The sequence below is a fragment of the Salvelinus fontinalis genome, chromosome 18 (genome assembly GCF_029448725.1).
Source record: "Salvelinus fontinalis isolate EN_2023a chromosome 18, ASM2944872v1, whole genome shotgun sequence".
NCBI classification, from domain to species: domain Eukaryota; kingdom Metazoa; phylum Chordata; class Actinopteri; order Salmoniformes; family Salmonidae; genus Salvelinus; species Salvelinus fontinalis.
In genome coordinates, this window is record NC_074682.1 from 47,266,559 (window position 1) to 47,284,810 (window position 18,252).

The 18,252-nt window shown below is 43.1% G+C and overlaps 1 protein-coding gene across 1 annotated transcript in view; it reads left to right on the forward strand.

Annotated features, from left to right (window-relative positions):
* Nucleotides 1–6,208: 6,208 nt before the first annotated feature.
* The window catches only part of LOC129815657 (cilia- and flagella-associated protein 100-like), a 41,313-nt gene continuing 29,269 nt past the window's right edge, over nt 6,209–18,252 (forward strand). The window contains exons 1-7 of the mRNA XM_055869653.1: nt 6,209–6,315; nt 6,644–6,670; nt 9,467–9,561; nt 10,300–10,474; nt 12,712–12,779; nt 13,300–13,463; nt 13,638–13,718. Of these exons, the coding sequence (XP_055725628.1) occupies nt 6,646–6,670; nt 9,467–9,561; nt 10,300–10,474; nt 12,712–12,779; nt 13,300–13,463; nt 13,638–13,718 (608 nt within the window). The 5' untranslated portion in view covers nt 6,209–6,315; nt 6,644–6,645. The remainder of the gene's footprint in view (nt 6,316–6,643; nt 6,671–9,466; nt 9,562–10,299; nt 10,475–12,711; nt 12,780–13,299; nt 13,464–13,637; nt 13,719–18,252) is intronic.

The window sequence follows — 18,252 nt, forward strand, 5'->3', positions numbered from 1 at the left end:
CACAGTTAAAGTAGCAAATGGACAGTTTCTCTCTGTCCTGGGTAGCTGGTCCACAGTCATGAACATTGACGGTTTGAATCTGACCTGGGATTTTGTAGTCGCTAGCAACGCAGACCAGTGTGCACTGGTAGGGACAGAGTTCCTGGTAAAATATGTGGCTGTACTTGATTTGAGAAAAAAAACATGTGTTTTGGGGGAGCAGATTCCGTTGATTTTCAGGGGAGGGGCAGGGGGAGTGTGTAAAGTGGTGGTGATGAATGACACGATTATCCCCTCCAGAAGTGACATGTTCATAACTGGTAAAGTTGAGGGTACAGTAAACAATGACAAAACTGAGGGTCTTCTTGAGCCCTGTGTTAAAGTCACTGATACAACTAACCTGATGGTAGCATGTAGCGTGTGCAGCTCAGTGAAGGGGAAACTGCCAGTGCGTGTGATGAATGTAACTCCGGAATCACAGTTACTCAGGGAGGGCACTGAACTGGGGGGTTTCTCTATCTGGGAGAAGGGTAGTGAAGACACTATCGTTGCTAGCCTACAGGATTCTAACCAACCGCCATACTCTCCCACCACAGCAAAGTGGGACGTAGAACAGTTAAACAAGAGCTGGACATAGATTGCAGCCAGCTAACTGAGGTGCAGTTGAAAACTGTAAAGGAAATGGTGGGAAGGTATGTGGAAGTGTTTAGCACTGGTGATTTTGACTTGGGTTACACAAAACTAGTCCAGCATAGGATTGACACAGGGGACACCAGGCCTATCAAACAAGAGTTGGTGCGGGTGCCTGTTAATCTGCGAGCAGAGTTGGTCGTACATTCCAAGAGCATTTGAAGTGTTTCGACAATTTTTTCAGCAAATTGGAGCAGGCAGGACTTAAGGTGAAGCCATCTAAGTGCCATTTGTTCAGGTCGCAGATAAGCTGCCTGGGACACATCATCTTGGCTGAGGGAGTGTCCACTGACCCGTGAAAACAGAGAGAGTCAGGTCATGGCCTAGCCCTAAGTCACTGACAGAGGCAAGAAGCTTTTTAGGCCTGGCCTAAACTACAGGAGGTTTACACCAGATTTTTCAGCCATGGCGGGGCCTTTGTACTTTGTACAGATTGACAGATAAAGGGGGAATGTTTGAGTGTAATGCAGCACGTGAAGTGACCTTTAATGAATTAAAGTCCAAGCTTACCACATCCCCCCCATACTGGCTTTCCTGGACCCAAATCTAGATTTCATAATGGATACCAGACACATGTGACACAGGCATAGGGGCAGTCCTCTCCCAGAAACATGAGGGTAGAGAGAGAGTAGTAGCGTGTGCCAGTCTGGCAGTGTCAAAACAGGAGAGGATGTACTCAACTACCAAGAAGGAGCTTCTTGCTGTGGTAGTGTTTCTTAAACATTTCAGACACGTTTGCTGGGGAGGAAATTTCTCTGAGAACTAATCACAGCTCACTAAGGTGGCTGAGTAACTTCAAACAACCTGAGAGACAGTTGGCTAGATGGTTAGAGAACCTGGATCAGTTTGACTATGATATTGTCCACAGGCCAGGGACACTGCACAGTAATGCAGATGGTGTGTCACGCCGACACACACAGACAGAGAGTGTAGACACAGCCGTCTCACAGGAGGTCACTGTCAGCCAACGTAAACAAGCCTCAGGATGTCACTATTGAGCCTATAGTTGGAACTCAAACAAGCCAGGCAGAACCCAAAAATGCAGCTTTTCTTTTGGAAGGAAGGAGGGTAAAGCAGAGCTCCCTGTGGTGTTGCAATCAGAGACAAAGTTCAGGCCTTTCGAACAAGTGTGGGGGGCATTACATGTGAAGAATGGCGTGTTATACCTTGAGAGTCAAAACTATGAGACAGATGACACCATCTGGAGAGGGGTTGTACCAGATGAGCTCGTACATGAGATACTTACCTTTATCCACAATGATAGAACCGGAGGCCATTTAGGAGTTTAAAAACTCACCAGTAAAATTAGAGCAAGATTTTATTGGCCAGGCTGGCCGAGAGCCATAAAGCAATGGTGTAAGGGCTGTGTGGCGTGCATACAAGTTACAGGGTCCAGCCCCCAGAGCACCCATGACAAGTTATGTTGCAAGCCAACCTTTTGAAAGCATAGCTGTAGACTTAATGGGTTCATTTACAGAGCTGGGGAGAGGTAACAAACACATCATGGTATTTTATTTAACCAGGCAAGTCAGTTAAGAACAAATTCTTATTTACAATGACGGCCTACCCTGGCCGATGCTGGGCCAATCGTGCACCGCCCTATGGGACTCCCAATCACGTCCGGATGTGATGCAGCCTGGATTCAAACCAGGTACTGCAGTATCTTAGACCACTGCGCCACTCGGGAGCCCGGGTACTGTCAGATTACTTTAATAGGTGGTCAGAGGCATATGCCATACCAAATCAGGAAGCAGAAACAGTGGCCAAGAAACTGATAGAGGAATTTGTGTTGAAGCTAGGCATTCCTCGATCTATCCATAGCGACCAGGGGTGAAATTTTGAATCTACTATTTTTAGAGAGATGTGCAATCTTTTACAAATGAACAAAACACGAACCACGCTGTACAACCCACAATCTGATGGTTCATTGGAAAGAATGAACAAAACTCTGATCAATATGCTGTCACTTTTTGTGGATAACAATCAAAGAAATGTGGATGAGATACTCCCATTTGTGATGACGGCATACGGGACTAGTGTTCAATCTTCCACAAGGATCACACCATACAGGGTGCTGTTTGGTACTGAAATGGCTTTACCAGTTGACGTGGTTATGGGAACACAACAAAATGAAGGGGAACAGTATGTTTCTCATTATGTGAAAAGGGTGGAAGGGTATTTAAGCACTGTAAGGGAAGCTGTAAAGAGAAATCACCTAAAAGCAACAGGTAAACAAAAGCAATACTTTTACACTAGAGGTATCACCCCAGAGGTATGAGGAAAAGGAATATATGTGGTTTAGAGACTACCAGAGGAAAAAGGGCTTGTCACCCAAACTGAGAAAGAAATTCAAGGGTCCTTTCAAAATTGCAAAGAAACTGTCAGAGGTGCTGTATGAAGTAGTACAGTGTAATGGACCTTATCATACCGTGGTACACTACAACAGGATCAAACCTTATTTTGGGGTTGTTTCAGAGCATGAGGTCACTGGCACGGAACAAGAGACTGAGTTGAGCACTGACTCATTTGTGCCTAGTGAGACATACTACCCCTCAAGGAAACAGGGTGCTCCGAGGAAAAAGCAACCAATGTTGCCTAGGTTACCCTTCAGGAGAAGGGTGGGGGACATTGTGAGACTGTGGGCTCCAAAGGATGTTAATGCCTCAGGTGAACGGGAACTGGACACTGTCAGGACTAAAAGCTCAGTCGAAGACACAGAGACTCATACCACGCAAATGGTCGTGAACACTGAGTTGCCCTGTGCACCTGCAATAGAAAGTGTCTCTTTTGAGAGGGGTCAAGCACCTGAGTCAATTGCAGCAGAAGATCACATGGGTCAGGGGGGATAGACCCCAAATAACTATTAGGAGGCCTGTTTGGCAAGAGGGTTAAGGCACTGCATCTCAGTGCAAGAGGCGTCACTACAGTCCCTGGTTCGAATCCAGGTTGTATCACATAGGGCGGCACACAACTGGCCGAGGTTTGGCCGTCATTGTTAACTGACTTGCCTAGTTTAAAACATGTTAAGTACACGGTCAACGCATTCTGAATGTGTTTGGTTACTGAACACTTCTCAAAGGGTATTTTGTGTGTGTTTATCCAGGTTATTAAACACAGGGTGTGTTCAGTTTAAGAAAGGGGTAATGTTTTACACATTCGAAATTCTCTCAGCCTTTCACACAATATTATGCAAATGAGTTGCTGTATGTGAGGATGCGGGAAGCATGCTGAGAAATGGGATTTTTGAGAAGGCGTTGTGTGCGGTTGGTCAGTGCTGGGGTGTACTGTCTGTTCATCCAAATAAAAAAACTTGATTATTCCATGGGAAATCAGTGTCCTAGACTGTTTACTCTAGTCAACAAACAATGTGCGCGTTTCGGTGGCCTTACAGGTTTGTTACAATACCAACCACACACTTTTAGTATTTCCATCATCTAGCCGTCTTGGACTAAAACAGTTAGACACAGTCCTGCAGCAGACATACTCATAGACAAAAGTGTTCTAAAAGGGTTCCTAACACCACCCGTTAAAGGGTTCCAAAAGGGTTCCTAACACCACCCGTTAAAGGGTTCCAAAAGGGTTCCTAACACCACCCGTTAAAGGGTTCCAAAAGGGTTCCTAACACCACCCGTTAAAGGGTTCCAAAAGGGTTCCTAACACCACCCGTTAAAGGGTTCCAAAAGGGTTCCTAACACCACCCGTTAAAGGGTTCCAAAAGGGTTCCTAACACCACCCGTTAAAGGGTTCCTAACACCACCCGTTAAAGGGTTCCAAAAGGGTTCCTAACACCACCCGTTAAAGGGTTCCAAAAGGGTTCCTAACACCACCCGTTAAAGGGTTCCAAAAGGGTTCCTAACACCACCCGTTAAAGGGTTCCAAAAGGGTTTCTAACACCACCCGTTAAAGGGTTCCAAAAGGGTTCCTAACACCACCCGTTAAAGGGTTTCTAACACCACCCGTTAAAGGGTTCCTAACACCACCCGTTAAAGGGTTCCAAAAGGGTTCCTAACACCACCCGTTAAAGGGTTCCAAAAGGGTTCCTAACACCACCCGTTAAAGGGTTCCAAAAGGGTTCCTAACACCACCCGTTAAAGGGTTCCAAAAGGGTTTCTAACACCACCCGTTAAAGGGTTCCAAAAGGGTTCCTAACACCACCCGTTAAAGGGTTTCTAACACCACCCGTTAAAGGGTTCCTAACACCACCCGTTAAAGAGTTCCAAAAGGGTTCCTAACACCACCCATTAAAGGGTTCCAAAAGGGTTCCTAACACCACCCATTAAAGGATAAGTTGAGTAATTTACAACGTAATGTTAGATGGTTCCTTGGCCTGAAAGTACTTTATGAGTCAGGAGAAACGGTAATCCATGGTTTGGCTTTATGCAGCCACTACTTCAGCTAACTTTAGCCAATGCATGTTTTCTACCACATACACTACAAGTGTATACAGCTAAACAATAGCTGAACAAAAATATAAATGCAACATGTAACAATTTCTACGATTTTACAAAGTTACAGTTCATATAAGGAAATCAGTCAATGGAAATCAATTCATTAGGTTCTAATCTAGGGATTTCACATGACTGGAAATACAAATATGCTTCTGTTGGTCACAGATACCTTTATAAAAAAGTAGGGGAGTGGATCAGAAAACCAGTCAGTATCTGGTGTGACCACCATTTGCCTCATGCAGCGAGAGACATCTCCTTTGCATAGAGTTGATCAGGCTGTTGATTGTGGCCTGTGGAACGTTGTCCCACTCCTCTTCAATGGCTGTGCGAAGTTGCTGGATATTGGAGGAAATTGGAACACACTGTCGTACACGTCGACCCAGAGCATCCCAAACTTGCTTCATTTTGTAAACTTTTTATTATATTTTTAAATGTAACCTTTATTTGTCACTCAATGGGTGACATGTCTGGTGAGTATGCATGCCATGGAAGAACTGGGACATTTTCAGCTTCCAGGAATTGTGTACAGATCCTTGCGACATGGGGCCGTGCATTATCATGAATTGATAGCGGCGGATGAATGGCACGGCAATGGGCCTTAAGATCTCGTCATCGTATCTCTGTGCATTCAAATTGCCTGAATGCTATCGATAAAATGCAATTGTGTACGTTGTCCGTAGCTTATGCCTGCCTATACCATAACCCCACTGCCACCATGGGGCACACTGTTCACAACGTTGACATCAGCAAACCGCTCGCCCACACTGTCACCATACACACTGTCTGCCATCTGTACAGCTATGCAAAAAAGGTGCAAATATAGCATTTTGCGGTCTGGCTCATATTCAATATGGTCAGTTGTGCTTTAATAACCTATCAAATAGTTTTCTGTGCCCAAAGTAAACAAATGAGACCTCCAGGCCAATTTGATGCTTCACAATCTAACTCCCAAAATCCCTGACAGTCTTTTTGAATGAAGTCCTATTAAAAACGCGTTTGAGATTGAGGAGAATGTTAGGAAACAGCGTCACCTAGTGGTAAGAAAATAGAACCTTCTGAAGAATTATGTTACCACGGCAACATAACGCAAACTCGAAACAATCGAGTTCCAAGTCCAAAGTAGGGCAGAACTCTCTCAAGATGCTAATATGACAAAGTGTCAGCAGAAGACATTGTCAAGGGTTAAATCAAATTGAAGGTAAGGAAAGGTGTTAAAACAAAACCGTATTTTACTCTGACAATAATTAGCTTTAATTAGTTCAATTAAATCACAACAAGCCTATTTGGTTACGTTGTTGTTCGATTTTTTGAAACATTGTAACATTCTCTAGATAAAGAAAACAACTAGGCATATTCACCATTGGTAACATTCTATGCTACATTGAACACCCTGGGCCTATACAGTGTTGGGATATTTATTAGATTAAGTAATAATTGGCATGCAATATATGAGAAAAAAAACGGTCCCTTTTTTACAAGTATTCGCGCCCCTAATTGTGGTAACTTGCATTCACTTTCTACTCTAGGGATGTTGTCACCAGCATCAAGGCACAGTAAGTAGACACGACGGATCTTAATTTGAGACAGTTTGCTACAGCAGGAAAATAATCCTGCAGCAGCAGGAAATATGAAATATGAATATATGAATATGAATATGAATATGAATTATAATTAATGGCCAGTTTTGTATGGGTTGATATGTTTTTCATAAGAGAAAATCAAGTCTGAAATGTCAAAGTGAAAGTTAAAAAAAATTCTACATCTGTATTGTCTTATAAATCTTAATTTTGACAAACTGATGCTGTACTGACAATGTCTTCATCTTGACACACTGATGCTGTACGAACAATGTCTTCATCTTGACACTGATGCTGTACTAGCAATGTCTTCATCTTGACAAACTGATGCTGTACGAACAATGTCTTCATCTTGACACTGATGCTGTACTAGCAATGTCTTCATCTTGACAAACTGATGCTGTACGAACAATGTCTTCATCTTGACAAACTGATGCTGTACGAACAATGTCTTCATCTTGACACACTGATGCTGTACGAACAATGTCTTCATCTTGACACTGATGCTGTACTAGCAATGTCTTCATCTTGACAAACTGATGCTGTACGAACAATGTCTTCATCTTGACACTGATGCTGTACTAGCAATGTCTTCATCTTGACAAACTGATGCTGTACGAACAATGTCTTCATCTTGACAAACTGATGCTGTACGAACAATGTCTTCATCTTGACAAACTGATGCTGTACGAACAATGTCTTCATCTTGACAAACTGATGCTGTACTAGCAATGTCTTCATCTTGACAAACTGATGCTGTACGAACAATGTCTTCATCTTGACAAACTGATGCTGTACGAACAATGTCTTCATCTTGACAAACTGATGCTGTACGAACAATGTCTTCATCTTGACACTGATGCTGTACTAGCAACGTCTTCATCTTGACACTGATGCTGTACTAGCAATGTCTTCATCTTGACAACACTGATGCTGTACCAGCAATGTCTTCATCTTGACAAACTGATGCTGTACTGACAATGTCTTCATCTTGACACACTGATGCTGTACGAACAATGTCTTCATCTTGACAAACTGATGCTGTACTAGCAATGTCTTCATCTTGACAAACTGATGCTGTACGAACAATGTCTTCATCTTGACAAACTGATGCTGTACTGACAATGTCTTCATCTTGACACACTGATGCTGTACTGACAATGTCTTCATCTTGACAAACTGATGCTGTACGAACAATGTCTTCATCTTGACAAACTGATGCTGTACGAACAATGTCTTCATCTTGACAAACTGATGCTGTACTGACAATGTCTTCATCTTGACACACTGATGCTGTACGAACAATGTCTTCATCTTGACAAACTGATGCTGTACTGACAATGTCTTCATCTTGACACACTGATGCTGTACGAACAATGTCTTCATCTTGACACTGATGCTGTACTAGCAATGTCTTCATCTTGACACTGATGCTGTACTAGCAATGTCTTCATCTTGACAAACTGATGCTGTACGAACAATGTCTTCATCTTGACACTGATGCTGTACTGACAATGTCTTCATCTTGACACTGATGCTGTCCTGACAATGTCTTCATCTTGACAAACTGATGCTGTAGTAACAATGTCTTCATCTTGACACTGATGCTGTACTGACAATGTCTTCATCTTGACACACTGATGCTGTACGAACAATGTCTTCATCTTGACAAACTGATGCTGTACTGACAATGTCTTCATCTTGACACACTGATGCTGTACGAACAATGTCTTCATCTTGACACTGATGCTGTACTGACAATGTCTTCATCTTGACAAACTGATGCTGTAGTAACAATGTCTTCATCTTGACACTGATGCTGTACTGACAATGTCTTCATCTTGACACACTGATGCTGTACGAACAATGTCTTCATCTTGACACTGATGCTGTACTAGCAATGTCTTCATCTTGACACTGATGCTGTACTAGCAATGTCTTCATCTTGACAAACTGATGCTGTACGAACAATGTCTTCATCTTGATGCACTGATGCTGTATGAACAATGGCTGTGAATGAGACAGGATTTGGAAGGCTGGCCACGCAAGACTAGGCTACTAATCACATAATAGCCTGGTGTTTCTACTGGGGTGAATTCTAGTTTAGATTTTCTATATGATCCTATTTGACAGGTGGACCAAACATGCTGACAAGTCCTCTGATGGTTGCCCAGTCGGCGAGTGCCACCAAGTCATTGACCCCCCCCAGGTTTTGGTTTTTACCCTAACACTACACAGCTGATTCAAATAATCAACTCATCATCAAGCTTTGATTCTTTGAATCAGCTGTGTAGTGCTAGGGGCCCCAGGACCGAGTTTGGGAAACCCTGACCTAACTAACTGGTTAGCATTACTTGTAAGATTGATAATGAGTCAGTCTGAGGTAACCCGAGAAGGATTCTGTCATAAAAGAGAGTAGGAAGTAGTCATGGGAACCACCTGACCCAATTCCATTAATTTCCATTCACTGCATGTTCCATTTGACATCACTCTAATCCCACTAAATCCCAGTCTAGGGTTAACCCCATTTATAAACTACTGTAGATAAAAACAAATTGTATGGAAAATGTAATCAACAGTTAGGGTTCGGAAATGTATGATACGATCCTAAAAAAGACAGTGACATAGTAGTTAGTACCAGTTTATTCTTGGTAGTGTGTTGTTACAACATGCATGCTGTTTTGGAGAGATTATTGTACTGGTACTGGTTTAAACACAAGGGCTACTCTTCTCCGTTGACATTTGTCCCTGTTTTTATTGCAACGTGTGAAGATGTTGGTAAACTGAAGCCTAGGGCAAACCCTTTCGAAGTGCTCGATGACAACATTTTCCCGATCAGGAAGAAGGAAAAGGAGAGCAGGAAACTGGTGTGTATAGGCGTTGTTATTATCCATTCAATCCAATTGTTGACAAAGCGGCCTGGGCCGGGTTTCAATTTGATCGTGGGGTATAGGCATTGCGGATTTTAAAGGCAATTTCTGAATAAGAGAACATATACAGCATTTACCAGCAATGGGATCTCCCCGAACTCAGGAGCATTGCCTGAAATATGCACATTTTTCGAACAAAACATATGCTATACAATAAATATGTTATCAGACTGTCATCTGATGAAGTTGTTTCTTGGTTAGTGACTATTTATATCTTTAATTGGTCGAATTTGTGATAGCTACCTATGCAGTAAAAAAATGGTGGGGGAAAAAAGTTGGGTCTTTGGCTATCGTGGTTAGCTAATAGAAATACATATTGTGTCTTCCCTGTAAAACATTTTAAAAATCAGAAATGATGGCTGGATTCACAAGATGTGTATCTTTCATCTGGTGTCTTTGACTTGTGATTTCATGATATTTAGATGCTAGTATTTACTGGTGGCGCTATGCTAGGCTATGCTAGTCAGCTTTTTTACTGATGAGGGTGCTCCCGGATCCGGGATGAATACCAAGTAGAAGTTAAAAGCAGCAATGCCTATAGCCCACAATCGGATTGAATCCCGACCAAAATATATATTTTTCAATGCATAGTTACTGTTCAGTTACCTCTGTCCAACTGGTATCTGGCCAACATCATGTTAAAACATGCACCTATTTTCTTTCCCTGAGCTGCAGAGCCAGTTGGGCTTGCAGGTTCATGAGAAGGTGACGTATGCAGGCCGTATGAAGGCCAAGCAGGCTGATCTCCGCAGGAAGCTGAGAGAGGGGCTGGAGGAAGAGAACACAGGACAGCAAGGAGGGGAGGAGAGTAGGCTGGCTGAGCTACAAAACACCCCTGCCATGATCAAAGGTGGCGACAGACAGAAAGACAGACACACATGCACGGACACAAACACACCTACACACACACAAACACCATGTTGCTACACCATAATTGACATACACTGAGTGTACAAAAGATTAGGAACACCTGCTCTTTCCATTACGTAGACTGACCAGGTGAAAGCTGTGATCCCTTATTGATGTCACTTGTTAAATCCACTTCCATCAGTGTAGATGAAGGGGAGGAGACAAGTTAAAGAAGGATTTTTAAGCCTTGAGACATGGATTGTGTATGTGTGCGATTCAGAGGGTGAATAGGCAAGACAAAAGTTTGAAGTGCCTTTGAACGGGTTTGTGTGTGCCAAGAACTGCAATGCTGCTGGGTTTTTCATGCTCAACAGTTTCAAATCAAATCACATTTTATTTGCCACATACACATGGTTAGCAGATGTTAATGGGAGTAGCGAAATGCTTGTGCTTTTAGTTCCGACAGTGCAGTAATATCTAACAAGTAATCTAACAATTCCCCAACAACTACCTTATACACACAAATCTAAAGGGGTGAATGAGAATATGTACATGAAAGTATATGGATGAGCGATGGCCGAGCGGCATAGACAAGTTGCAATAGATGGTATAAAATACAGTATATACATGTGATATGAGTAATGTAAGATATGTAAACATTATTAAAGTAGCATTATTTAGAATGGAATTGTTTAAAGTGACTAGTGATCCATTTTATTAAAGTGCCCAGTGATTGGGTCTCAATGTGGGCAGCAGCCTCTCTGAGTTAGTGATGGCTGTTTAACAGTCTGATGGCCTTGAGATAGAAGCTGTTTTTCAGTCTCTCGGGTCCCAGCTTTTGATGCACCTGTACTGACCTCGCCTTCTGGATGGTAGCGGTGTGAACAGGCAGTGGCTCGAGTGGTTGTTGTTCTTGATCTTTTTGGCCTTCCTGTGACATCGGGTGTTGTAGGTGTCATGGAGGACAGGTAGTTTGCCCCCGGTGATGTGTTGTGTAGACCGCACCACCCACTGGAGAGCCTTGCGGTTGAGGGTGGTACAGTTGCCGTACCAGGCTGTGATACAGCCCGACAGGATGCTCTCGATTGTGCATCTGTAAAAGTTTGTCAGGGTTTTGGGTGACAAGCCAAATTTCTTCAGCCTCCTGAGGTTGAAGAGGCGCTGTTGCAGCTTCTTCACCACACTGTCTATGTGGTTGGACCATTTCAGTTTGTCTGTGATGTGTACACCGAGGAACTTAAAACTTTCCACCTTCTCCACTGCTGTCCCTTCGATGTGGATAGGGGGGTGCTCCCTCTGCTGTTTCCTGAAGTCCAGTTTCCTGTGTGTATCAAGAATAGTTCATCCCTCAAAGGACATCCAGCCATCTTTTATTTATTTTTATTTTTTTTATCCCCTTTTCTCCCCAATTTTCGTGGTATCCAATCGCTAGTAATTACTATCTTGTCTCATCGCTACAACTCCCGTACGGGCTCGGGAGAGACGAAGGTCGAAAGCCATGCGTCCTCCGAAGCACAACCCAACCAAGCCGCACTGCTTCTTTAACAACCCGGAAGCCAGCCGCACCAATGTGTCGGAGGAAACACCGTGCACCTGGCCCCCTTGGTTAGCGCGCACTGCGCCCAGCCCGCCACAGGAGTCGCTGGAGCGCGATGAGACAAGGAAATCCCTACCGGCCAAACCCTCCCTAACCTGGACGACGCTAGCCCAATTGTGCGTCGCCCCACGGACCTCCCGGTCGCGGCCGGCTGCAACAGAGCCTGGGGGCGAACCCAGAGACTCTGGTGGCGCAGTTAGCACTGCGATGCAGTGCCCTAGACCACTGCGCCACCCGGGAGGCCCGACATCCAGCCATCTTGACACAACTGTGGGAAGCATTGGAGTCAACATGGGCCAGCATCCCTGTGGAACACTTTCGACACCTTGTAGAGTCCATGCCCTGACGAATTGAGGCTGTTCTGAAGGCAAAAGGGTATGCAACTCAATATTAGCAAGGTTTTTCTTATGTTTTGTACACTCCGTGTACATGTTAACACACACAATTTAGGTCTACACACACATACAGTGTAGGTCTAAACACAAAGGCCTTAGGCTTGCACTGAAGTCATTGAAACAACTGAAATCATTCTTATGGAAAATCAAAAGCCTTTGTCATTGGCTCTTTGCCTCTATACTCAACCTCAGTCCCATCGTTTAACAATGTCATGCTGTGTAACCAACCCTACCGTTTCTCCTCAGATTGTAATATAGACAAAGAGAGCATAAATGAGTTTATCAACCAGAAAAAGGAGATGTTTCTGTTGGAGGTAAGAAGGGAACAACAGTCCATATAAACTGGCCTGGTAATTATGTTATGATCTTGATCGACCACAACTGGAATGTGTCTGCAGATATTCGGTCTTTACACAATTGATAATGTAATTGTTATGTATTCATTGTCTTCATTGGTTTTCACTAGTGAAGGGTAGCCCATGTGTAGGTACAGTCAATACAAGCTTTCTCCACCTCCCACATGTTTCTGGGATTCTCCACCTACTGACATCTATCTATCTATCTATCTATCATCACAGAAGGTTGGTGGCAACTTAATTGGGGAGGACAGGCTCGTGGTAACGGCTGGAGCGGAGTAGGTGGAATGGCATCAAATACATGAAACACATGGTTTGATGCCGTTCCATTGGCTCCATTCCAGACTATATTATGAGCTGTTCTCTCCTCAGCAGCTTCCACTGCTATCCATCCATCCATCCCGGTATGTTCCTCCTCATCCATATCTCCCCCATCTCTCTCTCTCTCTGTCTCTCTCCCCAACCCTCTCTCTCTCAGTACTCCCTGGCAGTGAAGCGTGGAGAGATAGAGCAGCTGGTGAAAGTGGCAGTGGCGGAGGAGAGGAAGCTGACGCACGCCGAGCAGTTCCTAGAGGACGACGCCATCATCTTTGACCAATTCCTTAAAGAGAACAACAAGAACTCTGTGGAGGCCATCAAAGTGTAAGTAACCGACAATAACATTCTCACAACGTAACACTAACCCAAACCCCAACACGTAGAGCTCTATAGAAAAGTCAGTGGAGGACGTCAAAGTGTAACTAACAATGTGTTAGATGTACAGTATGTCCAATGTATTGTCTTCTTAAAGTCACATAGTGTCTCCATTTTGCAAAGTGCTGAGTTGGAGACCAAAGTGAAAATGGAGAAGATGTCTGAGATCAAGAGGATCACAACCAGGATGGTGAGCATTAAGAGGTGGGTAACACACAGAGCATTACAGCTAAGATGGTGGGTAACACACAGAGCATTACAGCTAATATGGTGGGTAACACACAGAGCATTACAGCTAATATGGTGGGTAAAACACAGCGCATTACAGCTAATATGGTGGGTAACACACAGAGCATTACAGCTAATATGGTGGGTAACACACAGAGCATTACAGCTAATATGGTGGGTAACACACAGAGCATTACAGCTAATATGGTGGGTAACACACAGAGCATTACAGCTAAGATGGTGGGTAACACACAGAGCATTACAGCTAATATGGTGGGTAACACACAAAGCATTACAGCTAATATGGTGGGTAACACACAGAGCATTACAGCTAAGATGGTGGGTAACACACAGAGCATTACAGCTGATATGGTGGGTAACACACAGAGCATTACAGCTAATATGGTGGGTAACACACAGAGCATTACAGCTAATATGGTGACCATTAAAAGATGGGTAACACACAGCATTACAGCTAATATGGTGGGTAACACACAGAGCATTACAGCTAATATGGTGACCATTAAAAGATGGGTAACACACAGAGCATTACAGCTAATATGGTGGGTAACACACAGAGCATTACAGCTAATATGGTGGGTAACACACAGAGCATTACAGCTAATATGGTGAGCATTAAGATGTGGGTAACACACAGAGCATTACAGCTAATATGGTGAGCATTAAGATGTGGGTAACACACAGAGCATTACAGCTAATATGGTGAGCATTAAGATGTGGGTAACACACAGAGCATTACAGCTAATATGGTGAGCATTAAGATGTGGGTAACGCACAGAGCATTACAGCTAATATGGTGGATAACACACAGACCATTACAGCTAATATGGTGGGTAAAACACAGAGCATTACAGCTAATATGGTGGGTAAAACACAGAGCATTACAGCTAATATGGTGGGTAACACACAGAGCATTACAGCTAATATGGTGGGTAAAACACAGAGCATTAAAGCTAATATGGTGGGTAAAACACAGAGCATTACAGCTAATATGGTGGGTAACACACAGAGCATTACAGCTAATATGGTGGGTAACACAGAGCATTACAGCTAATATGGTGGGTAACACACAGAGCATTACAGCTAATATGGTGGGTAACACACAGAGCACTACAGCTAATATGGTGGGTAACACACAGAGCATTACAGCTAATATGGTGGGTAACACACAGAGCATTACAACTAATATGGTGGGTAACACACAGAGAATTACAGCTAATATGGTGGGTAACACACAGCGCATTACAGCTAATATGGTGGGTAACACACAGAGCATTACAGCTAATATGGTGGGTAAAACACAGCGCATTACAGCTAATATGGTGGGTAACACACAGAGCATTACAGCTAATATGGTGGGTAACACACAGAGCATTACAGCTAATATGGTGGGTAAAACACAGAGCATTACAGCTAATATGGTGGGTAAAACACAGAGCATTACAGCTAATATGGTGGGTAACACACAGAGCATTACAGCTAATATGGTGGGTAACACACAGAGCATTACAACTAATATGGTGGGTAACACACAGAGCATTACAGCTAATATGGACTGTAACACACAGAGCATTACAGCTAATATGGTGGGTAACACACAGAGCATTACAGCTAATATGGTGACCATTAAAAGATGGGTAACACACAGAGCATTACAGCTAATATGGTGGGTAACACACAGAGCATTACAGCTAATATGGTGACCATTAAAAGATGGGTAACACACAGAGCATTACAGCTAATATGGTGGGTAACACACAGAGCATTACAGCTAATATGGTGGGTAACACACAGAGCATTACAACTAATATGGTGGGTAACACACAGAGCATTACAGCTAAAATGGTGGGTAACACACAGAGCATTACAGCTAATATGGTGGGTAACACACAGAGCATTACAGCTAATATGGTGACCATTAAAAGATGGGTAACACACAGAGCATTACAGCTAATATGGTGGGTAACACACAGAGCATTACAGCTAATATGGTGACCATTAAAAGATTGGTAACACACAGAGCATTACAGCTAATATGGTGGGTAACACACAGAGCATTACAGCTAATATGGTGGGTAACACACAGAGCATTACAGCTAATATGGTGAGCATTAAGATGCGGGTAACACACAGAGCATTACAGCTAATATGGTGAGCATTAAGATGTGGGTAACACACAGAGCATTACAGCTAATATGGTGAGCATTAAGATGTGGGTAACACACAGAGCATTACAGCTAATATGGTGGACATTAAAAGGTGGGTAACACATAGAGCATTACAGCTAAGATGGTGGGTTACACAAAGCGCATTACAGCTAATATGGTGACCATTAAGAGGTGGGTAACACACAGAGCATTACAGCTAAGATGGTGAGCATTAAGAGGTGGGAAACACACAGAGCATTACAGCTAATATGGTGGGTAACACACAGATCATTAGAGCTAATATGGTAACCATTAAAAGGTGGGTAACACACAGAGCATTACAGCTAAGATGGTGGGTAAAACACAGAGCATTACAGCTAAGATGGTGAGCATTAAGAGGTGGGAAACACACAGAGCATTAAAGTTAATTTGGTGAGCATTAAGAGGTGGGTAACACACAGAGCATTACAGCTAATATGGTGAGCATTAAGAGGTGGGTAACACACAGAGCATTACAGCTAATATGGTAATCATTAAGAGGTGGGTAACACACATAGCATTACAGCTAATATGGGGAGCATTAAGAGGTGGGTAACACACATAGCATTACAGCTAAGATGGTGACCATTAAGAGGTGGGTAACACACAGAGCATTACAGCTAATATGGTGACCATTAAGAGGTGGGTAACGCACAGAGCATTACAGCTAATATGGTGAGCAATAAGAGGTGGGTAACACACAAAGCATTACTGCTAAGATGGTGACCATTAAGAGGTGGGTAACGCACAGAGCATTACAGCTAATATGGTGACCATTAAGAGGTGGGAAACACACAGAGCATTACAGCTAAGATGGTGGGTAACACACAGAGCATTACAGCTAATATGGTGACCATTAAAAGTTGGGTAACACACAGAGCATTACAGCTAAGATGGTGAACATTAAAAGGTGGGTAACACATAGAGCATTACAGCTAAGTTGGTGGGTTACACACAGAGTATTACAGCTAATATGGTGACCATTAAAAGATGGGTAACACACAGAGCATTACAGCTAAGATGGTGAACATTAAAAGGTGGGTAACACACAGAGCATTACAGCTAATATGGTGATCATTGAGAGGTGGGTAACACACATAGCATTACAGCTAAGATGGTGAGCATTAAGAGGTGGGTAACACACATAGCATTACAGCTAAGATGGTGGGTAACACAAATAGCATTACATCTAAGATGGTGGGTAACACACAGAGCATTACAGCTAATATGGTGACCAATTAAGAGGTGGGTAACAGACAGAGCATTACAGCTAAGATGGTGACCATTAAAAGGTGGGTAACGCACAGAGCATTACAGCTAATATGGTGACCATTAAGAGTTGGGTAACACACAGAACATTACAGCTAAGATGGTGGGTAACACACAGAGCATTACAGCTAATATGGTGACCATTAAAAGTTGGGTAACACACAGAGCATTACAGCTAAGATGGTGAACATTAAAAGGTGGGTAACACATAGAGCATTACAGCTAGGTTGGTGGGTTACACACAGAGCATTACAGCTAATATGGTGACCATTAAAAGATTGGTAACACACAGAGCATTACAGCTAAGATGGTGAACATTAAAAGGTGGGTAACACACAGAGCATTACAGTTAATATGGTGATCATTAAGAGGTGGGTAACACACATAGCATTACAGCTAAGATGGTGGGTAACACAAATAGCATTACATCTAAGATGGTGGGTAACACACAGAGCATTACACCTAATATGTTGACCATTAAAATGTGGGTAACATACAGAGCATTACAGCTAATATGGTGAACATTAAAAGGTGGACAACACACAGAGCATTACAGCTAATATGGTGATCATTAAGAGGTGGGTAACACACATAGCATTACAGCTAATATGGGGAGCATTAAGATGTGGGTAACACACATAGCATTACAGCTAAGATGGTGAGCATTAAGAGGTGGGTAACACACAGAGCATTACAGCTAAGATGGTGAGCATTAAGAGGTGGGTAACACACAGAGCATTACAACTAAGATGTTGACCATTAAAAGGTGGGTAACGTACAGAGCATTACAGCTAATATGGTGACCATTAGGAGGTGGGTAACGCACAGTGCATTACAGCTAATATGGTGAGCATTAGGAGGTGGGTAACACACAGAGCATTACAGCTAAGATGGTGACCATTAAAAGGTGGGTAAAACAGAGCATTACAGCTAATATGGTGGGTAACACACAGAGCATTACAGCTAATATGGTGACCATTAAAAGGTGGGTAACACACAGCATTACAGCTAAGATGGTGGGTAACACACAGAGC